Raw genomic sequence first — 16,152 nt, forward strand, 5'->3', positions numbered from 1 at the left:
TGAGACCTCCTGGTTGTGTTTTGATACTGCTGGTGCTCTGGGCATATGATGTGCATGGGAGCTGCTCTGTGCTGGGATGGCTCAGAGCAGAGAGCTCACACTGCCTGCAAGGGGCTACACTAGGGTATTCCAATTAGTTCTGTGATGAGGGTGCAACATTCACATTTGCATTCTGCAAAATTTCAACAAAAGCCACAAAAAGAAGACAAATCCTGGTAGAACCAGCTGTTTCTGTTAGAGGGAATCTCACCTAATTTGGCTCTTTTTTGGGTTGATGTCTGTTACTACTGGGTTCTTCTCGTACTTGAACGTGATGTTGTAGCTGGCACAGGACCTGCCCTCGAACTGCACGCAGACTCGCACAGCCGTGGTGAGCTCCGCAGAGGGCATCGTGCAGGTGATGGTGCTGTCATTGCGGCTGCACAGGGAGAGGCAGGGTGAGCTGCAAAGAGCCAGGGGCAGCAGGGCGGGGGCTGGGGACCAGGGGGCTGAGCTTCCCAAAGAAGGGACAGGCAAGGAGGAGTTTCAAGTCACACGCCTGTTATCGACATTACCCGCGTATGCCATTCTGAGCAGGCTGCCAGACTAACTTCCCATATAGTCAACAGAAAAAGGGCAGGCTCCCGCTTCTCCCCAGTGACACTACAGGAACCAGTGGGCTGCAGCAGCTATGGGACCTTGGCTGGGCAGGGATCCTATGCTAGCAGCACCATGCAGAGCCTCCCTCCCAAAACCCAGCTCTTCCTGACTTACTGGGGATTGATATCAACACTATCAGTGCCTGTTACTAGTTCAGCATCAGGCAGACCCGTTCCCACCTGAGGTCTGTGCACTGCTTGGAGCTGTTGACGAGGACACGGAGCTCAGAGCCCACATCCAGCCAGCTGCCTCTGATGGTCACTCTGGTCCCTCCAGCCTTCGGGCCATTCTGGGGAGCTATGGACCGCACCATGGGAAGCTAGAGACAGAGGAGACATTTCTCAGTAGTGTTCTAGCCTGGTAAACTGGACTCTCCAGAGTATACATGGGAATTGCTGCACTAAATTTAAGCATCCAGCATTGCCAGGCTCTCAAACAGCAGAACAGTAAAAGCTTTGGCTGGCTTGGTTTCAGAACAAGGAGAGAGTTACAAGCACTGAGGAGCAAGACTGTACAAAATCAACAGTCCCAAGGCTCCCGGTATAAATGACACGAGTTCATTTATTCCCAGGAGCCCAGGTGCCACCACTCTCTTGAGAACTCCAGTGCAGAATCCAGAGCTGGAAGGCAGCTCATGATCCATCAGGAAAGGAAATTCATTGCAACTCCCACCATTTCTACCCTTCAGATCCATCTGCTTCTCAGTGCAAAGCCAGTATTAAAGCCCTGTTGGACAACAGCCTTGAGATCTCTGAAAACTGCCACCTGATTCTAGATAACAGTCTCAAATCTGCTCTTAAGGAAGCTTCAAATCCCAGTCTCCTGAGGCTACAGAAACTAAGGGGGAAGTTACTTTGCCTCTCACCATATTCAGCAGAAATTACCATGTTTGTTATCTTCATTTGCAGCCCCTGGAAATCTCCCTGAGACTCATGAGCCTGAGGCCCTGATGACTAATGCAGCGCTGAGCCTGCGTGCCACCGCACTGCCCCAGAAGAGTCATCTGGGCAGCCTTCCTGCTGGGGCTCGGATAGAACACTGAGGGCACAGCGAGTAATTACTTCAAGAGCCCTGCATAAACGGCTCGGTAATCCCCTGTCAAGCCCTCCCAGACCCCGGAGGCAGCGGAGCTCGGGGCTCAGGGCTGCGCAGCGCTCACCGCTCCTCCTCACCTCGTCCGCCCGCCGGCGGCTGCAGCCCGTGCTGGTGAGCGGCTCCGTCCGCCTGGCACTCATCTCCTTCCCTGTCAGTCTCAGCCGCACAAACACGATTATTAATAGCTACCCTTGCCCTTGTCCTACACTCACGCTGCTTCCATCCCTCTCCAGCCGTTTCCTCTGTTGTTTCTGATCATTACCCATTTCCATGAGATTCATTTTGTTAATTTGTATTTCCCCGAGTGTCTGTAGGCAGCTGTCTCCTGCCCTTGGCCCCAAACCTACGTATTCAAGTGTGCAGCTACAACAACAGAGAGGATTATTCCTGCTCCCCAAAGCCTCCGGTTCTTTTCCTCAGCAACAGCAAGTGGCTGCTGCTCCCTACACCCTGCCAGCACCAATTGCTTTGCAAATTCAGTTCATTGTGCAAATTCAGATAATCCAGAGACCACTAGAACGCCCTGGAAAGGTCTGGAATGCATTTCAGCCTCCTCCTTGTCAGAATTACAGCCAAACTCTGTCTAACAGTGTCTATGAAGGACACAGCATCAATACCAATACCAAAAAAATACCTCATTGGAAAGGCTGTTCTAGAAGTCCTGTAGTTTTTTCTAGGTAAACTTGTATTACTGCTCATGCTCGGTCCACGACAGCAGCTTGATCTGACAGCAGCTTTGTGTGGTGCAGTCTACATGCACACAGAGCAGGGCATCATCTCATCTGTTGTCCAAACTTTGCTGAGAAAAAGGCTGACCAGGCTGAGACACACAGACATGAGGCAGCTTTCTGCTGCACCATGTTGCAAAAACAGCTCCTGTCCATGCTCCCCAGGAGCAGCAGCCTTCATCATCAGCCTGCTGGGATCCAGCACAGACTGGCCTCAAGTTCACAGACTGGCTGTTGTTTTCTTGCTTTATTTGGTGCTTTTACAGGTGCTTCCTGAGGGAGTTTTTCCTTGCACGCTAAGAAGCTGCTGAGCTTTTTCCACCCTTCAAGTCCTTCTCACTTTGTCAACAAAACAATTGGTGCTGCAGCAGGTGATGGGATGCCTTTGCTAGAGGCAGCACACATATCCTGATGACTCAGGCCCCAGAAATCTCAAATCCCAGGTTACTTACAGGGGGGTACCCTATTTCTACCACACTGTATGATCTCCTAGATGTTTTGAAGGTGAACAGAAATTTCTGGAAACTGGAAATGGGTCCCACAGCAGTCGCCCTCCAGGAAAGAGCACTGAGCCAGCTCTGGCCATGCCATCCCCTCCCCAGCACTCTTCCTGATGGCTGTTGCCAGCCATGGCTGTCTGTGCCAACCCAAACACCGAACACACCACCAGTTACAAGCGTGAGGATGGTGCTCCACCATCCCATCCTAAATTCCTCACAAGAGCTACCAGGAATCCAATGCTATTTCCTGGGGCTCAAGTCTTCCCTCAAGCCTCTAGACTGCAGCGCAGTCTATTCTTCCCCAGCAAAAGCAACAGCATAAGCACAGACTCCGAGTAAGCAGCATGCTCTTGGCACCCATCCTGTTGTGTTTGCCCTGGATGCATGGGGCTACTCATGAATAGCATCTAGCCAGAGATGAGGGTGCTTGTAAGGAAGAGAAGAGCTACATGGAATTAGTTTAGGTTTATAGAGATGAAAGTCATCTCTGTGCAGTTGCACAGTACAGATCTATAAAGGGCTTTTCTTTTCATAATGACATGGGATTCTCATGTGAAAACTAAGATAATCTCTGCAACAAAAAACATAAGCAATTCCAAGCAACTCATGGTACCTAGCTTACATAGCAAGAGACTTTGCAATTCATATAAAGTCTCACAAGTCGCAACAGCCCTTTTGTAAAAGAAAAGGAAGAAAATGAACTCCTCTTATATAGCGGGAAAAACAGAGATGCAAGTAGGGCAACTGAGGAACCATCTCAAGAGTTGAGAACGGAAGCCGAATTTCTCGGTAGAAGCAGTGCACTGTGACACCTCGGCTGCAGTTCTGCTTCTCGCTCTCATGCCTGGGTTTGCCGATTTTGTTCTGGTGGCTATAGATAAGAAAACACATCAGCTGCTCTTCATGGTCTCTGACAAGTTTTGCCTTAGAACCTCTTTCTTGAGCTGGGGGCTTGGAAGACCAAGGCTTGTTTAAGGGGTACGAGGAATGTAAGCGTGAGGGTCACGGCAGAAGCCTCCACAAGGCAGTTACTCACCATATAGGAGTACCGCTCCCGAGACTTCCCTTCCCGGCTGACATTAACTGTTACCACGTCAGCAAATGCCTCCTGAGCCGCCCCGGTCTGGCACACGATCCTGCAGGCAGAAGGTTTGTGCAGCGCTGGGCTCCACTCCCGGCCGCCCACCCCGCGCCCTGGCCGCCCCCGGGGCCGCTGAGGCCAAACCGCCGCCGCACCGCCCTGGCACTCACGCCTCGGAGACGACGTATCTGCCTGGCAGCGGCACGCAGGGCACGCTCCCAATCCTGATGGCCCCGCGGATGTCACTGAAGCGGCGGCCCAGGTTCCTCCCTCGGATGGTCAGCAGAGTGCCCCCCTCCAGCGGCCCACGCAGCGGCTCGATCTGTGGCACCAAGGGAGAGGTTGGAGGAGAACCTCCTTCGGTCCTGAGCTGTCCCTGTCCCCGTGCCCGTGTTCCCCTGGCCTTGGTGAAGGCCAACCCGCTGCCCATGCTGCGGCTCTCTGCAGCGCCACCAAAACTCTGCCCACGCTGCGGTTTGCAAACAAGAAAGTGACATGCTTCTGGGCAGCTTTGGTAGGGGGGCTTGGCTGGGGGTTACTCCAGCTCCAAACACATCCAGGGTGAATGATCGTGCCTTCTCACCACACGGAGGTGGGATAGAGACAAACCTGGAGACACAGAAACCTAGAGCAGGGGTGTTACTGCACTGAGAAGAGGCGGTCCTGCTGCTGCATTTTTATACACAGCAGTGTCTTTCATGACAAAAAGAAGAAAAAAAGGGATATCTGGCCAGCATCCCTGCAACTGGTGACGTAGGACACATCTAATGACTCAAGAAAGCTGGTCCCCATCCATCTCCAGCCATCACTGCTTTTTCACCTGGCATTTCTGACCTCATGCTACAATGAAGAGGAAACCACCAGTATTACTTCCTCACCAAATGGGTTAGATAAATCCCTTCCATTTTTCCCTTTGCAGATGCGATGGCAAACCATAGCAGTGCAATTGTAAACCGCCTGGTGACACCAACCAGTACCAGAGTGCATTTGGTGAGGTTACGTCCCAAGGCTGCTGTCAGCACATCCCAGCATCAGCCATGCATGGCAGCTCCTTCCCCACACAGGGCTGACCACTGCCCTCCACCAACCTTGGTATCCTTGCTCACCCACCACAATGCTCCGTGCCTGCAGGAGGGCTCTGAGAGGCCTTATTTGCCTGTGTGACTCCAAAAGATTTGGATTTACCATCTACTAATGAAACAGCAACAGAGTTCCATGCCACTTTGCGCCCAAACTGTGGTTTCCTTCTGTTATTTTCTGGCAAGGTGCTGATAATGCTCAATGTGCGTTAGGGAAGGATTGGCTCACGGGGCAATGGCTCTCTCCCACGATGACAAGAGGGAAGAGGCAGGTGGGGGGGGTCCCTGCAGTCCCTGTGTGTAGCATTACAGCACATGGAAGTTGAGCAGTTATAACCACATGCCTCCCAAGAACAGAAACCCTGTATTATGAGGACCACGTTAGCTGTTTTCCCTCTCGAGCCTCCTCTCCTCTCCTAGTGAGTTTAAGATCTGCTCCGTCTAATTTCTTTTCTACTCATCGCGGACAAATTTTTTTGTCTCACACCATTTCTCTAAGCAGAACCCCCAATCCAAATACCTTCCCAAATAACTGCAGTTTAAATAAAATTTGTTTCAAAATGCATAATGCCAAAGGCCCCTCCACCACTATTAATCTCAGCAGAGCTGCAGAGCATGTGTCTGGAGATAGGGCTCACCATTCGTCTTTCAGCTGTGCTCCACTAAATGCTATTTCTGATAAGAATCCTTCAGCTGATCCTACAAATTCTTCTTGCTTTACCAACCCCAGGACCCCCAGTACATTTTGACTGTGCTGTTATTGTTTTTCCTGCTATCATGAAGAAGATTGAATCTTGTCATTAGTGAGATGATTTTGGAATGAGGTTTTCTATTTTCAGGTGACTCAACAGCAAAAAAGCTCAGTGAATAATTCTCACTGGTCTTGACCTCGCCTCGCGTCAGGGCTACAGCGCAGCTCCCAGCCAGGGACAGCAGCCAGCACCTGCTCTGCCCCACACCTCCTCCGCGCTCCTCCACGTCTCACCTTCTTAATCTCAGGAGCTGGACACACGTCTGAGGGCTGCGGGGACTCAGTGCTCAGCCTGCAGCTGGAGCTGCTCTCACTCCAGACGCACCGATGCCCCAGGTCCTCCCTGCCCAGGCACTGGGAGCAGTCAGCACTTCCCGTCGCGCAGTTGTACACCTCCACTACACCACAGGAGACAAGAGAAAATGTGAGCTTCTGGGCCTGATTTTCTCATAGCTTCGCTTAGCTTTAGGCAGTAAGGAAAGCCCCCACAGCTATATTAACCAACCAACAGCTGAAATCCAGTGGAATAGCAGAAGTGCCTGCACACACAGCAAAGATGAGGCAGCGTTTGGCTGCCATCCTGCAGAACTCCCAGAAGGACTGGGCACCTGTTATCATCGCAATATAATTTAGCACTTTCTTTTCCTTTTCTCCTCCTACGAAAAGCAAACCACACTCAAACTCAGAACCTTTTGTCAATCTACGCTACGTGTTTCCAATTCTCCACGTCCGCACGGGAAGCTGCTTGACAAGGCTGGCTCCATCATTTAGCACAGCAATCACATCGCTTCCACACTCTGCGACAAAAATGTGATTGTTATAATGCTTTGTACAATGTTTACATTCCCTTTCCGCTCAGTGATCATAGGCACTCTTCATCAACTTCTCCTTTCAGATCTGCTTAGCTTCCAAATTGTTTTCCTACAAGACTTTCACCTCTTCATCAGCCAGTGCCATAGGTTATGTTTCCTTTCCAGCCCAAAGCCTTCTGCCACCGGAGTGTGGGCATCCGCTGAGATAAACAGCCAGAAACATTCAGGAAACGATGCTTTCACACCCTTTTTCCCAGAGGAGAGTTTGCAGAAGAACATAAAATAAAGCAACACTCATGTGTGACACTTACGCTGACAGGAAGATCTCAAAGTGCTTCATAAACAACTAACAAGTCTCTCAGCCCTCATCGTTCTACCTGTGCTTATCCCAGTGAAACGCCACTGGCACAAAGGAGCTCCCACTCTCCACAAAAAGCTGTTTATCTCACTTCAGTTTGTGCCTACCGGAGAGTTACACTGGCTGGCCTTCCACCCAACAGCAGCCAGCTGGAATTCCTTCAGTGAGCTACCAAAATACAGTTACAGTAAAGGCTAATAAGTATCAGGAAACACCAGAAAACAACAGTAACTCCTTAGAGTCAGTACAAAAGACACACTTATTTTGGCAAGGCAAGTCTTCATCTCTGCTTGCAAGTGCCCCCAATTCAGCTGCATCAATCTGCTCAAGGCAAGGAGGAGCCAGGAAACAACAGCAGTCCCACGGGACTCCAAATATTCTGGCAAATTCAAACTGATGTCAGTGCAGGGCACAGAAGCCAACCCCTTCTCCTGCAGGAGGAGATGTGGATTCCTCTCTATGCCCTGCCTTCCTGCTCCCAGCAACACACGTGGAATTCACAATCCTCCACTGCATATCAGAATGATCTTAGCTCAAATCACCTTTTTCTCCATATCGAATCACTTACCACTCTGTAACTCAAAAAAATAAAAAATGACACTTTCTTCTTTCTGCTAGGAAACTATGGCTCATGCTTATGTGGATATTTCAAAAGCTTTACAAGATGCATCTCCTTCACACACTGGGATTTACTATGTGGAAATCTTTTTATCCAGGGTCAGTGACTGATGGTGCTGTTTCCCGATGTTCTACAGCCACCCTCCAAAGATAATCCCATATTTAAGCACATAGTCCTCTTTTGCATCTAGTGCAGATCAATACCTTGTGTAGAACTGCTAACGCTAGTGAGAGGAAGGGCCCCACAGATGCTGCACACAGCCATAGCATTCAGCCGGGTGTAGCAGCGGAGCTCTGGCCAGGCAGGGAGCAGAGGCTGTTGTGCAAGCTCTGACACTGCAGGCTGGGCTGGGCTCATCCTATCTAAATGCCTTGTTTTGGGTGCATTTCTCATCTGACTTTTTGCCTTCCAGTTTGCTGATGTAGCAAGGGCTTTTTTAGGAATCCAAACATTCTTCCCAGAGACAGAGTGGGATGGTTGAAATGCATCTACACATTTCATACTTTGTCAGCACAGGAGAAAAAAAAGTCTCAATTTTTACATCTTGCTGAGTTTCGATGCCACAGCCTTGGGCAATGACAGGGCCTTTCCCCGTCCCTTATCTGCTCAGGACACATTCCTCTGCTGACCTGGGACTCTCCCTGCCCTGTGCTGAGCCCCCACGCTCTCCATCCCACGCACTGCAGGAGGCCAACAACGCGCTCAAGGACAGGGATTGAGTTTGCCCCAGTGTAAAGTGAGTGTTCATCTGTCTGGTTTCTGCGCACATGTCTGCACACCCACAGGTCTGGGTAAACGTGCTTTGTGCATGTGCTGGAGAGAAAAGGAAGGGCTATGCCCACGATATCTCCTGAGCCATTAAACTTTGCCAGGATTTTGGGATCATTCATACTGACCAGATGGGAACAGAACTCAAACCTGTCATCATCTCTGGACTGTCGATAAATCTGTCTGGTCTGTCCTTCAGCTGAAGGTTTATTGGGAAGAGATGGCTTTTTTCTGACGTGTGGAGCTGCAGGAAAACAGCAATGAACAAAAGCTAAGGACATTCAGTAAAACACAAGGTTATATGCACACACTGCACTGACTAATATTGCTTGGTGCCCCTCCTAGCCCTGCTTCTCAGAACAGCATGGTCTCATTGGTAGCAGAAGGAAAGAAGGGGAAGAGTATTTTCTCTTTCAGTTGTTTTGTTGGTCTCAGCAGAAGGTAAACAAGCACCGCACACACTGCGATGAGAGCCTCGCTCTGCTTTGATGACACTTTTAGTAGAAACAGACAGGACAATTAAAAGCCTGGCCAGCCTGCTCCTGTTCAGTGCTGGGCCATGATGCAGGGTTTGCAGGTGACGGGGAGGGGAAGTGCTCCTCTCTGGCCTCTCAGTATTCCCACTGGCAGGAGCCCAAATGCTTGCTGCATTTCAGAAAAGCGATTTGTCCTGCAGAAACTGCGCACCGCTCTTTGGTGAGCGTCTGAGCATTTTCTCAGACCAAATCCTATTTCAGAAGTAAAGAGCCAGAATTAGCAGCACTGGAAGGTGGCCAGAATTTTGTCTGCCTTACTGAACTTTTCCGTTTAACAAGATGAACCAGGCAGCTCCTTCCCAGAGTCCCAGCAGAGCAGGGCTGAGCCAGCAGCACGCAGCAAGCTCCTGCTTGGGGCACTAACCTGCTTCGTGCTTCTTCAGCTGGCAGTGCAGGCAGAGCAGGAGGAGGGGAGAGGGTCCCAATCCCTCTCTGGGGAGCCAAGGGATGATTTCCCAGCTCTGGTCCTGCCCTGCAGCACCAGGGGCTCACGGCCATACCCTGACTCACCAACACATGGACACATTCCACAGCAGAGGAGTTCACCCAGCGGGCTTCAAACGTCCTCTCCACTCCAAAGTGGCACTCCAGGGCCGTCTCCTGGGGAAGGGAAGACAACAGCTGAAGGACCACAGCAAGCGTGCTCTGCAGTTCTGCACCACCATCAATGGATGCAACAAGCGCTGTGACTTCCTTAGCTTCTGCCACGAATGCCTGGGCTGCACAATGGTCAGAGAGATCACAGCCCAACACTGCCAACGGGGCTGGGCTCTGCTCCTGGCTAATCCCGCTCTGTTACTGTGGTGGCAGAGCTGCCTGGCTCCTGCGTGTCCTGCATGCTATTGCAAGCACGCTGGCATGGGGCAGCCCTGACACAATCCAGAGCCACGGCCTGCACCCTGTCACGGCCTCAGACCATCGTTCAGAGCTTGGCTTGTCACACACGGAGGGCCAACGCATCCCCTGCAGCTGCGCCTGCACCAGCCCAGACACCAACAGGGACCTGGGCTCAAAGCCACCTTTCTTCTGCTCCCAACATCTGCACAGAGTAGATCTCTAATTCAGATGAGGATCTAGCTGGGAGGATGTTCAAAAGCAGATTTTCAGTGCTGCTTTACTGATAACACAAGGGATGATATCCAGCCTCAAGTTACTGTCATGCCCCATCGGTCAGGTAGAACTCCTATCTCCAAGCAGGCTGCTGCTCTGCTGCTACTGAGGTCTAGCTGCTCCTTTAACAATGGACAGATCTGACAACAGAGATTAAAGAAATCTGCAGTCTCCTGGCACGGAGGGGAAAGGGAGCCTCGCTGTGCAGAAAACCCAGCCCACTGAGGCAGGAAGGGATCCCAGTGGTGCCCCAGGATGGCCCGCAGATGGTGGCAAAAGGAAGTGGGGCCCCAGCAGTCACCCCTGGGGATGGAGGAGCTTCAGCCCCTTTCCTGCTGACTTCATTTCCTATCAGGTTACGTGTGGTATGGCTTCCTCTCCAGCCACCTCCAGCATCCACAGAGGAAGAAGGATTTCTTGGCCTTTTTTGCTGACTGCAGAGGAGCACATCCGTGCTCACAAAGGCTGGACCTCAAGCAGGAAGCGGCAGTGCAGGCTGGGCCAGGGGAGCTCGTTGGGTCACACAGCTCCTCCCATCCTTCCAAACCCTTTCTCAGAGGGTTTCTTCTAGAGGAAGAAGAGTCCCCTGGCTGTATGGCATGTGAGCACCGTCCATATGCATGCTGCAAATCAGCCCCAGAAGCTCTATTGAAGGCTTGACCTGAAATGACAGAGCACTCTTCTACAAATACCAGAGCTCAGTCACATGTTTTCCCAGTGCCCAGCTTTCCTAGCTGAAATTCCTCTGAATCCTCGTGGTATGAACATCTCAGAAAGCAGCACTGGATGTCCACTCCCATTTTTTGCTCTACTACAATTTTCATGTCACAAAACTTTACAGAAAGAATGCTTTCACACGCAAAAAGTGGCTCTGCAGTGACTGCCAGAAGCTAACATGTGGGCCTGGGGCCATTGCCCACCCTGAAGCATAATCCACCCTGCATTCAGACGCCCTGCAGTCGATCCCACCCCAGCTCAGATAACCAAGTTGGCTCGTCTGAGCCTTCCCATTCCCTCACCTACCTCACCTACCTCAGAATCTCACCTACCTCAGAGAAGATCGTGTTGGCCAGTGTGATCGTGATGTCTCGCGACATTCCCGTGGGCATTGGGTCCAGCGGGGCTGGTACAATCTGTGGGCAGTCAATTTTCTTCTGTCACAGACATGGGAAGAAAAAAAGAGAACGTTAGAGGGTGCATTCTGATCATCTGCAGTGATTCTGCATCTCCATCCTTCTGCACTGGGAGAGATGTACTCCTTGCCAAAGCACAACCCTGCATGCTCTTCACCGCTGCCAGTCCGGGCAGCTCACTCATTGCACACCCCAGGGGTAGGAGCTGCAGATGGAGTGACACTGCAGGGGTGCGATGCATCCCATGAGGGCAGCTCTGCAGGCACGACCCTCCTGCTGGCTGGGAGCTGATGTCTCATCCACAGCCACGCGCGTTTCTTCAACCCCTGCAGGGATTTCCCTTCCTGCAGTCTCCCTCCCGCACATTATTTCAGAAGTGTGCAGGCCTGTGTGCGTGCGCATGCAGAGGATTGGGTATAATGGGCTGCAGGGGGCTTTGGGAAGGGGGGACAGCTGCAATGAAAGGCCTAAACGAAGCTGAAAAATGATTTTAAAAGGTCATCTGTCCCTCACTTTTGTTCTCACTTTGAATTGATGGCTCAGATATCAGAGCTGACTCAGAATTAAAATCTGTATGACAAGCCCATCCTGTTCTCTCACAAGATGTAAATTACACTGCAAAACTACAGCAAAAATGAAGCCAGCTTCTCCTCTGCCCCAGGGTGTATCCAGATTAATGCCTTTGACAGTGGAGCCATTGGGGTAAAAGACAACAAAATATTTGGGCCATTATGCAGAATAATTTTCAGCAGGCAGGATTTCCTGCCCGCCTGCACTGAGCCCACTGCTGACCGCACTGCTGCTCTTGCTCTGCTCCAGGGGGCACACATGGAGCGGGGCTGCCTGCCCTTCCCACGACGGGTGGGAGAGATCAGGGCGCTGTGCTGCGTGGCTGCGGGAAGCACACCTCGCCTTCATTAGGTACACTCAGTGCTGCCTAAACAAGGAGATGGAATAACAGAGATGCACTTGCTAGGAGAAGTAGAACAGAGCAAAGCTGTGGAAAGAGACTTCGACTTCAGTCCCAAGCCTCTGTGAGCTGAACCAAAAGAGTTAAAATAAAAGCAGCAGGGCTGCCGCTGGAAATTCATGCTAACATGCCTATGGCCTGCTGTGGCTTTGCATGTCACAGCAGCTGGCATGGCTTTCTAGATAAATATACTTTAGAGGACTGATTAACTCGTTGCCACGCAGTTCTTTCTCCCACTGTTAGTCAGAAGGTAGAAACAGAGCCTTCCCGCTGAGTGTACTGTTCACATCTGGAGGAGGGTGAAGAGTCTGAGTGTTTAAGATGCCATGGACGAAGCCAGTGTGATGCTGGCTTCTCAGCAGACCTGTTTGCAGGTGCAGCCATGCCAGCAATGGTTTATTTACTGACAGCTAAGAATGCAATATGAGGAGCCATGTTTCCAGGGCTACAGAGCACCTTCCTCTGCAGGCTGCTTCCCAGGAAAGCACTTGGGAAGGCCACAGACAGAATGGGACTTTGCCCAAACCAGCACTGTGCCTGGCCTGCCTGCAGCTCACTGCTTAGCCCCAATCCAGACAGCAAAATAAAACACCTGGTGTTATGAAACAGGACATTTGCTAAGCAAAGGGCGCTTTCCTTAACCACTCATTATAAACAGCCAAGGCATTCACAAGAAAGCACAATCCATTCAGAAACAATTCACAGAGCAGAAGAAATACATCCTGCATTCCCAGGGAACAAACTACCAGCTGCGACCCAGCAGTGGCAGGAAGCATTCCATATTGTTCTGCTATCAGACAGGATGGTGTGGGGTAGCCACGTGCTGTACTTGTCCACCCGTCCCACTCGGGCTCTTAGAGCACCACGTCAGGTCTGGTGGGGCTGAACAACCAGGGCAGCGAGCACAGGGAGATCCGAAGGAGCTGAGGCAGGGCTCAGAACACCACTGCCAAAAAATTTGATGTACAGTGGCAAAGCTTGGCTCACATCCATGTCAGATTGATCACTAAAAAGCCAATTTAATTTAAATTAACTTCAGTTTAAATCTCAGAAGTGGGAACACATTGAGGCTCTGGTTAGCAAAAGCTTTAATTTGGAAAGGGCCGATTTTCTCCTTCAGATGAGTACTGCCAGTGGTACCAGGTCTTACCCTCATCTGCAGTGCATCCTCGCACCACGAGTGGTTGGAGACACACATGTACCTGGAAGGGCACCAGTAACACTTCCACTTGGTCGAGAGGCAGCTGGTGCACCTGCAATGCCAAAGGAGAGGGGTGAAAAGCAGATTTGGAGGTGCTCAGCAGAGCTGAGTCACATAGGAAATCTTCACAGATTGTGTTCAGTCTTTAATGTGCCCAGGAAAAACCTTCCCACCACTGGCACTGGCATTTTCTCTCCTTCCACCTGAGCAGGCTGGGAACATGCACAGAGCCACCTGCCCCAGTGTGCTGTGAGTAGGGTGGCTAGCTTGGCTGCCTGAGGGTTAACAGAACAAGTCTCATACAGACATATAGAAATATTATTCTTGTTTAAAAAAGCCAGCATGTCCAGATGGCTTGAGACGCCGCTAGGACCCTCCTTTGCAAGTCCCTGGCAGCACAGCAGCCACCTTCCTGCCAAATCCTGCCCAGGCCCTTAGCATCGGGCTGGCAGGCACTGCTCTCATCCAATTAACCCCAGGCTGGAGGCCTTCACCACCCAGCACACGCTTCTGGCCTCAAAATGTTGGATTTGTCCCCGTTTCCCCAGTGCACGGCAGCAGGAGATGCAGGCACCAGAGCCACCAGCATCCTGCCCTCCCCCAGCGCAGCCCCTGTGCCACATGCAAACATGGATCACTCACGCTCTCTTTGGGTAAATGTTTCCAGTTCTTTTGCAATCGTAGATGGTGAAATTGGCCTGGATAATATTTTTGCTGTTGACCCGGAGAGCTGTTTCGACAGTCACATGGTCTGAGAGAATGAAGCCAAAGAACACTGGGTTGCAAGAGCCTCGCTCCTCGGAGCTTACTCTTAGAAGACAAGACAGGCCCTTGGGAAAACAGCAGCTAAATCTGATTTGTTTTCTCTAGGGCTTCCTCTAAGCTGTGTTTTGGAGCTCGGACCATTCATCTTGTGCCCTCTGACTTCAAACCCTTCCCTCTTAAATCAACACTTTACAACACCCTTGCCAAAAGAACATTGCAAATTTCAGCAGAAAATTCCAGTGTGTTGCACGAGTGTTAACTAGGGAGTTAATTGTTGCCTTTCCTTACAGTAGGTGCTAAATGATATCTTTTTTTAAAAAAAAGTAATTAAAACATGTTGGTTAACATGTCTTAAACCCCCACTCACTTTCCCCAAGGTAATAAACCCAGAGAAAGAGTGGAGATCCCTTTTTTGGCGACATCGTGCGCTATGCTGAATTCCCCCCCACACAAAAATCGCTTCTGTTTTTTTTTTCCCCACAATTTTGCCATATAAGCAGAGGGACGAGAAACAATGCCTCTTTCAGAATATGTACAATAAATCAATGCACTGGATTCCTGAAATTCATCTGGATATTGCCATAACTAACAATAAAAAACAGTTAATAATCTTCCATTCTTTGGATAGCTAGGGAGAAAAACAATGCAGCCTTATAAACTTGCTTATGAAAAGTAGGGTTTTCAAAAGGACTGGCTAATTCTTCTCCTACTGAAGTCAGTCGTCTTCAATAGGGCATTCACTCTGAGCTTGAAAGATAAAAATTTAACGCTCGAGTCTGGAAGGAATCACCACACTGCCCAGAGGAGCAATGAAGTGCGGCTGTCAGCTCTCAGCTCTGGGCAGCTTGGGTGCAAAGCTGGGCTGCCAACAGCCAGGGCTGAGGTGCCCACTGTGCTGCCAGCTGCCACAGCGTGGGCATCAGATACTGGGCAATTCTCAAAACAGGGAATACTGGAAGATGTCAGACTGGCGTTTGGTTGCATTAATGAGGTTGGAGTTTCTGAACTATATTTAGGTACGTTTGCTCTTCTTCCAGAATTCCTGAAGGGCACTGTAAGTTTCAAACAGGGCTTAAGCAAAAGCAATTGGAAGTATTGACGGAGGTAGTGACAGTTTCCATAGACCTGCTTTGTTTTGGTACTTACTGACCTAATGCAGAAACTTTAACCAGGTACACCTCAATACAGTAAGCATGGGAATGAACTTTTACATCCTTCTCTTTATAACAAAAATTGTCGGTTTGAAATGCTGCCAATCCGTGTGAAGATGGTGGAACATCCACACCTTAAAATCATGCACCCTATGAAACAGGAGCAGCTTGGGTCTGTCTTCTCCATTTGCATCACCTGCACATACAGCCAGGCAAAAAAGGCCTATGGAAAACGACTACCATAGCAGTAGCAAGAATGGGCAGAGCTTATATTCCTTCACATACCTTGGTCTTCTGGAAATGCAGGGTACTTCTGGCGTGGAAGTAAACTGCAGTAAATAAATTGATTTGCATAATCTCCAGCAACTCTGGCTACCGTGTAGATATTATTTCCATAATCGCATGAAATGTTTGTTCCGTTTAGGTTTGGGATAGTCCCATTTATTTGTATTATCAGGACCTACAATTGGGGAAATAAAAAAATAAGTTATTCGCTTAGAAAATCATATTTAACATTTGTCAGTGCTTCAGAAGCGTTTCATAAACTGGGAACTCCAAACAAGAACACAGACAGCTGTGTGCCCTCATTTTGTGCATTCTGAACTCTAAAAACACAAACCAGTGCATTATCAGCTGACACAATGTGCTCTCAGCACCTGCCTGCCAGCCCCTGCACAGCCCCCATGGGATGTGCACATGGTTAGCACAGCAGAACCATAGAATCATAGAAAAATCACAGAATGGCCTGGGTTGCAAAGGAGCACAGCGCTCATCCAGTTCCAACCCCTGCTGTGTGCAGGTCGCCAACCAGCAGCCCAGGCTGCCCAGAGCCACATCCAGCCTGGCCTTGAATGCC

The 16,152-nt window shown here is 50.2% G+C and overlaps 1 protein-coding gene across 1 annotated transcript in view; it reads right to left on the reverse strand.

Annotated features, from left to right (window-relative positions):
* The window catches only part of PLXND1 (plexin D1), a 65,123-nt gene that overhangs the window by 30,579 nt on the left and 18,392 nt on the right, over positions 1 to 16,152 (reverse strand). Inside the window, exons 6-16 of the mRNA XM_052678634.1 lie at positions 15,582 to 15,756; positions 14,023 to 14,131; positions 13,330 to 13,432; positions 11,126 to 11,230; positions 9,477 to 9,566; positions 8,581 to 8,674; positions 6,108 to 6,271; positions 4,214 to 4,365; positions 3,999 to 4,098; positions 819 to 958; positions 251 to 418 (exon numbers count right to left, since the gene is read on the reverse strand). Coding sequence (XP_052534594.1) covers positions 251 to 418; positions 819 to 958; positions 3,999 to 4,098; positions 4,214 to 4,365; positions 6,108 to 6,271; positions 8,581 to 8,674; positions 9,477 to 9,566; positions 11,126 to 11,230; positions 13,330 to 13,432; positions 14,023 to 14,131; positions 15,582 to 15,756 — 1,400 coding nt within the window. The remainder of the gene's footprint in view (positions 1 to 250; positions 419 to 818; positions 959 to 3,998; positions 4,099 to 4,213; positions 4,366 to 6,107; positions 6,272 to 8,580; positions 8,675 to 9,476; positions 9,567 to 11,125; positions 11,231 to 13,329; positions 13,433 to 14,022; positions 14,132 to 15,581; positions 15,757 to 16,152) is intronic.

This window comes from Tympanuchus pallidicinctus, unplaced genomic scaffold (assembly GCF_026119805.1).
Source record: "Tympanuchus pallidicinctus isolate F22 unplaced genomic scaffold, pur_lepc_1.0 scaffold17, whole genome shotgun sequence".
NCBI lineage: Eukaryota > Metazoa > Chordata > Aves > Galliformes > Phasianidae > Tympanuchus > Tympanuchus pallidicinctus.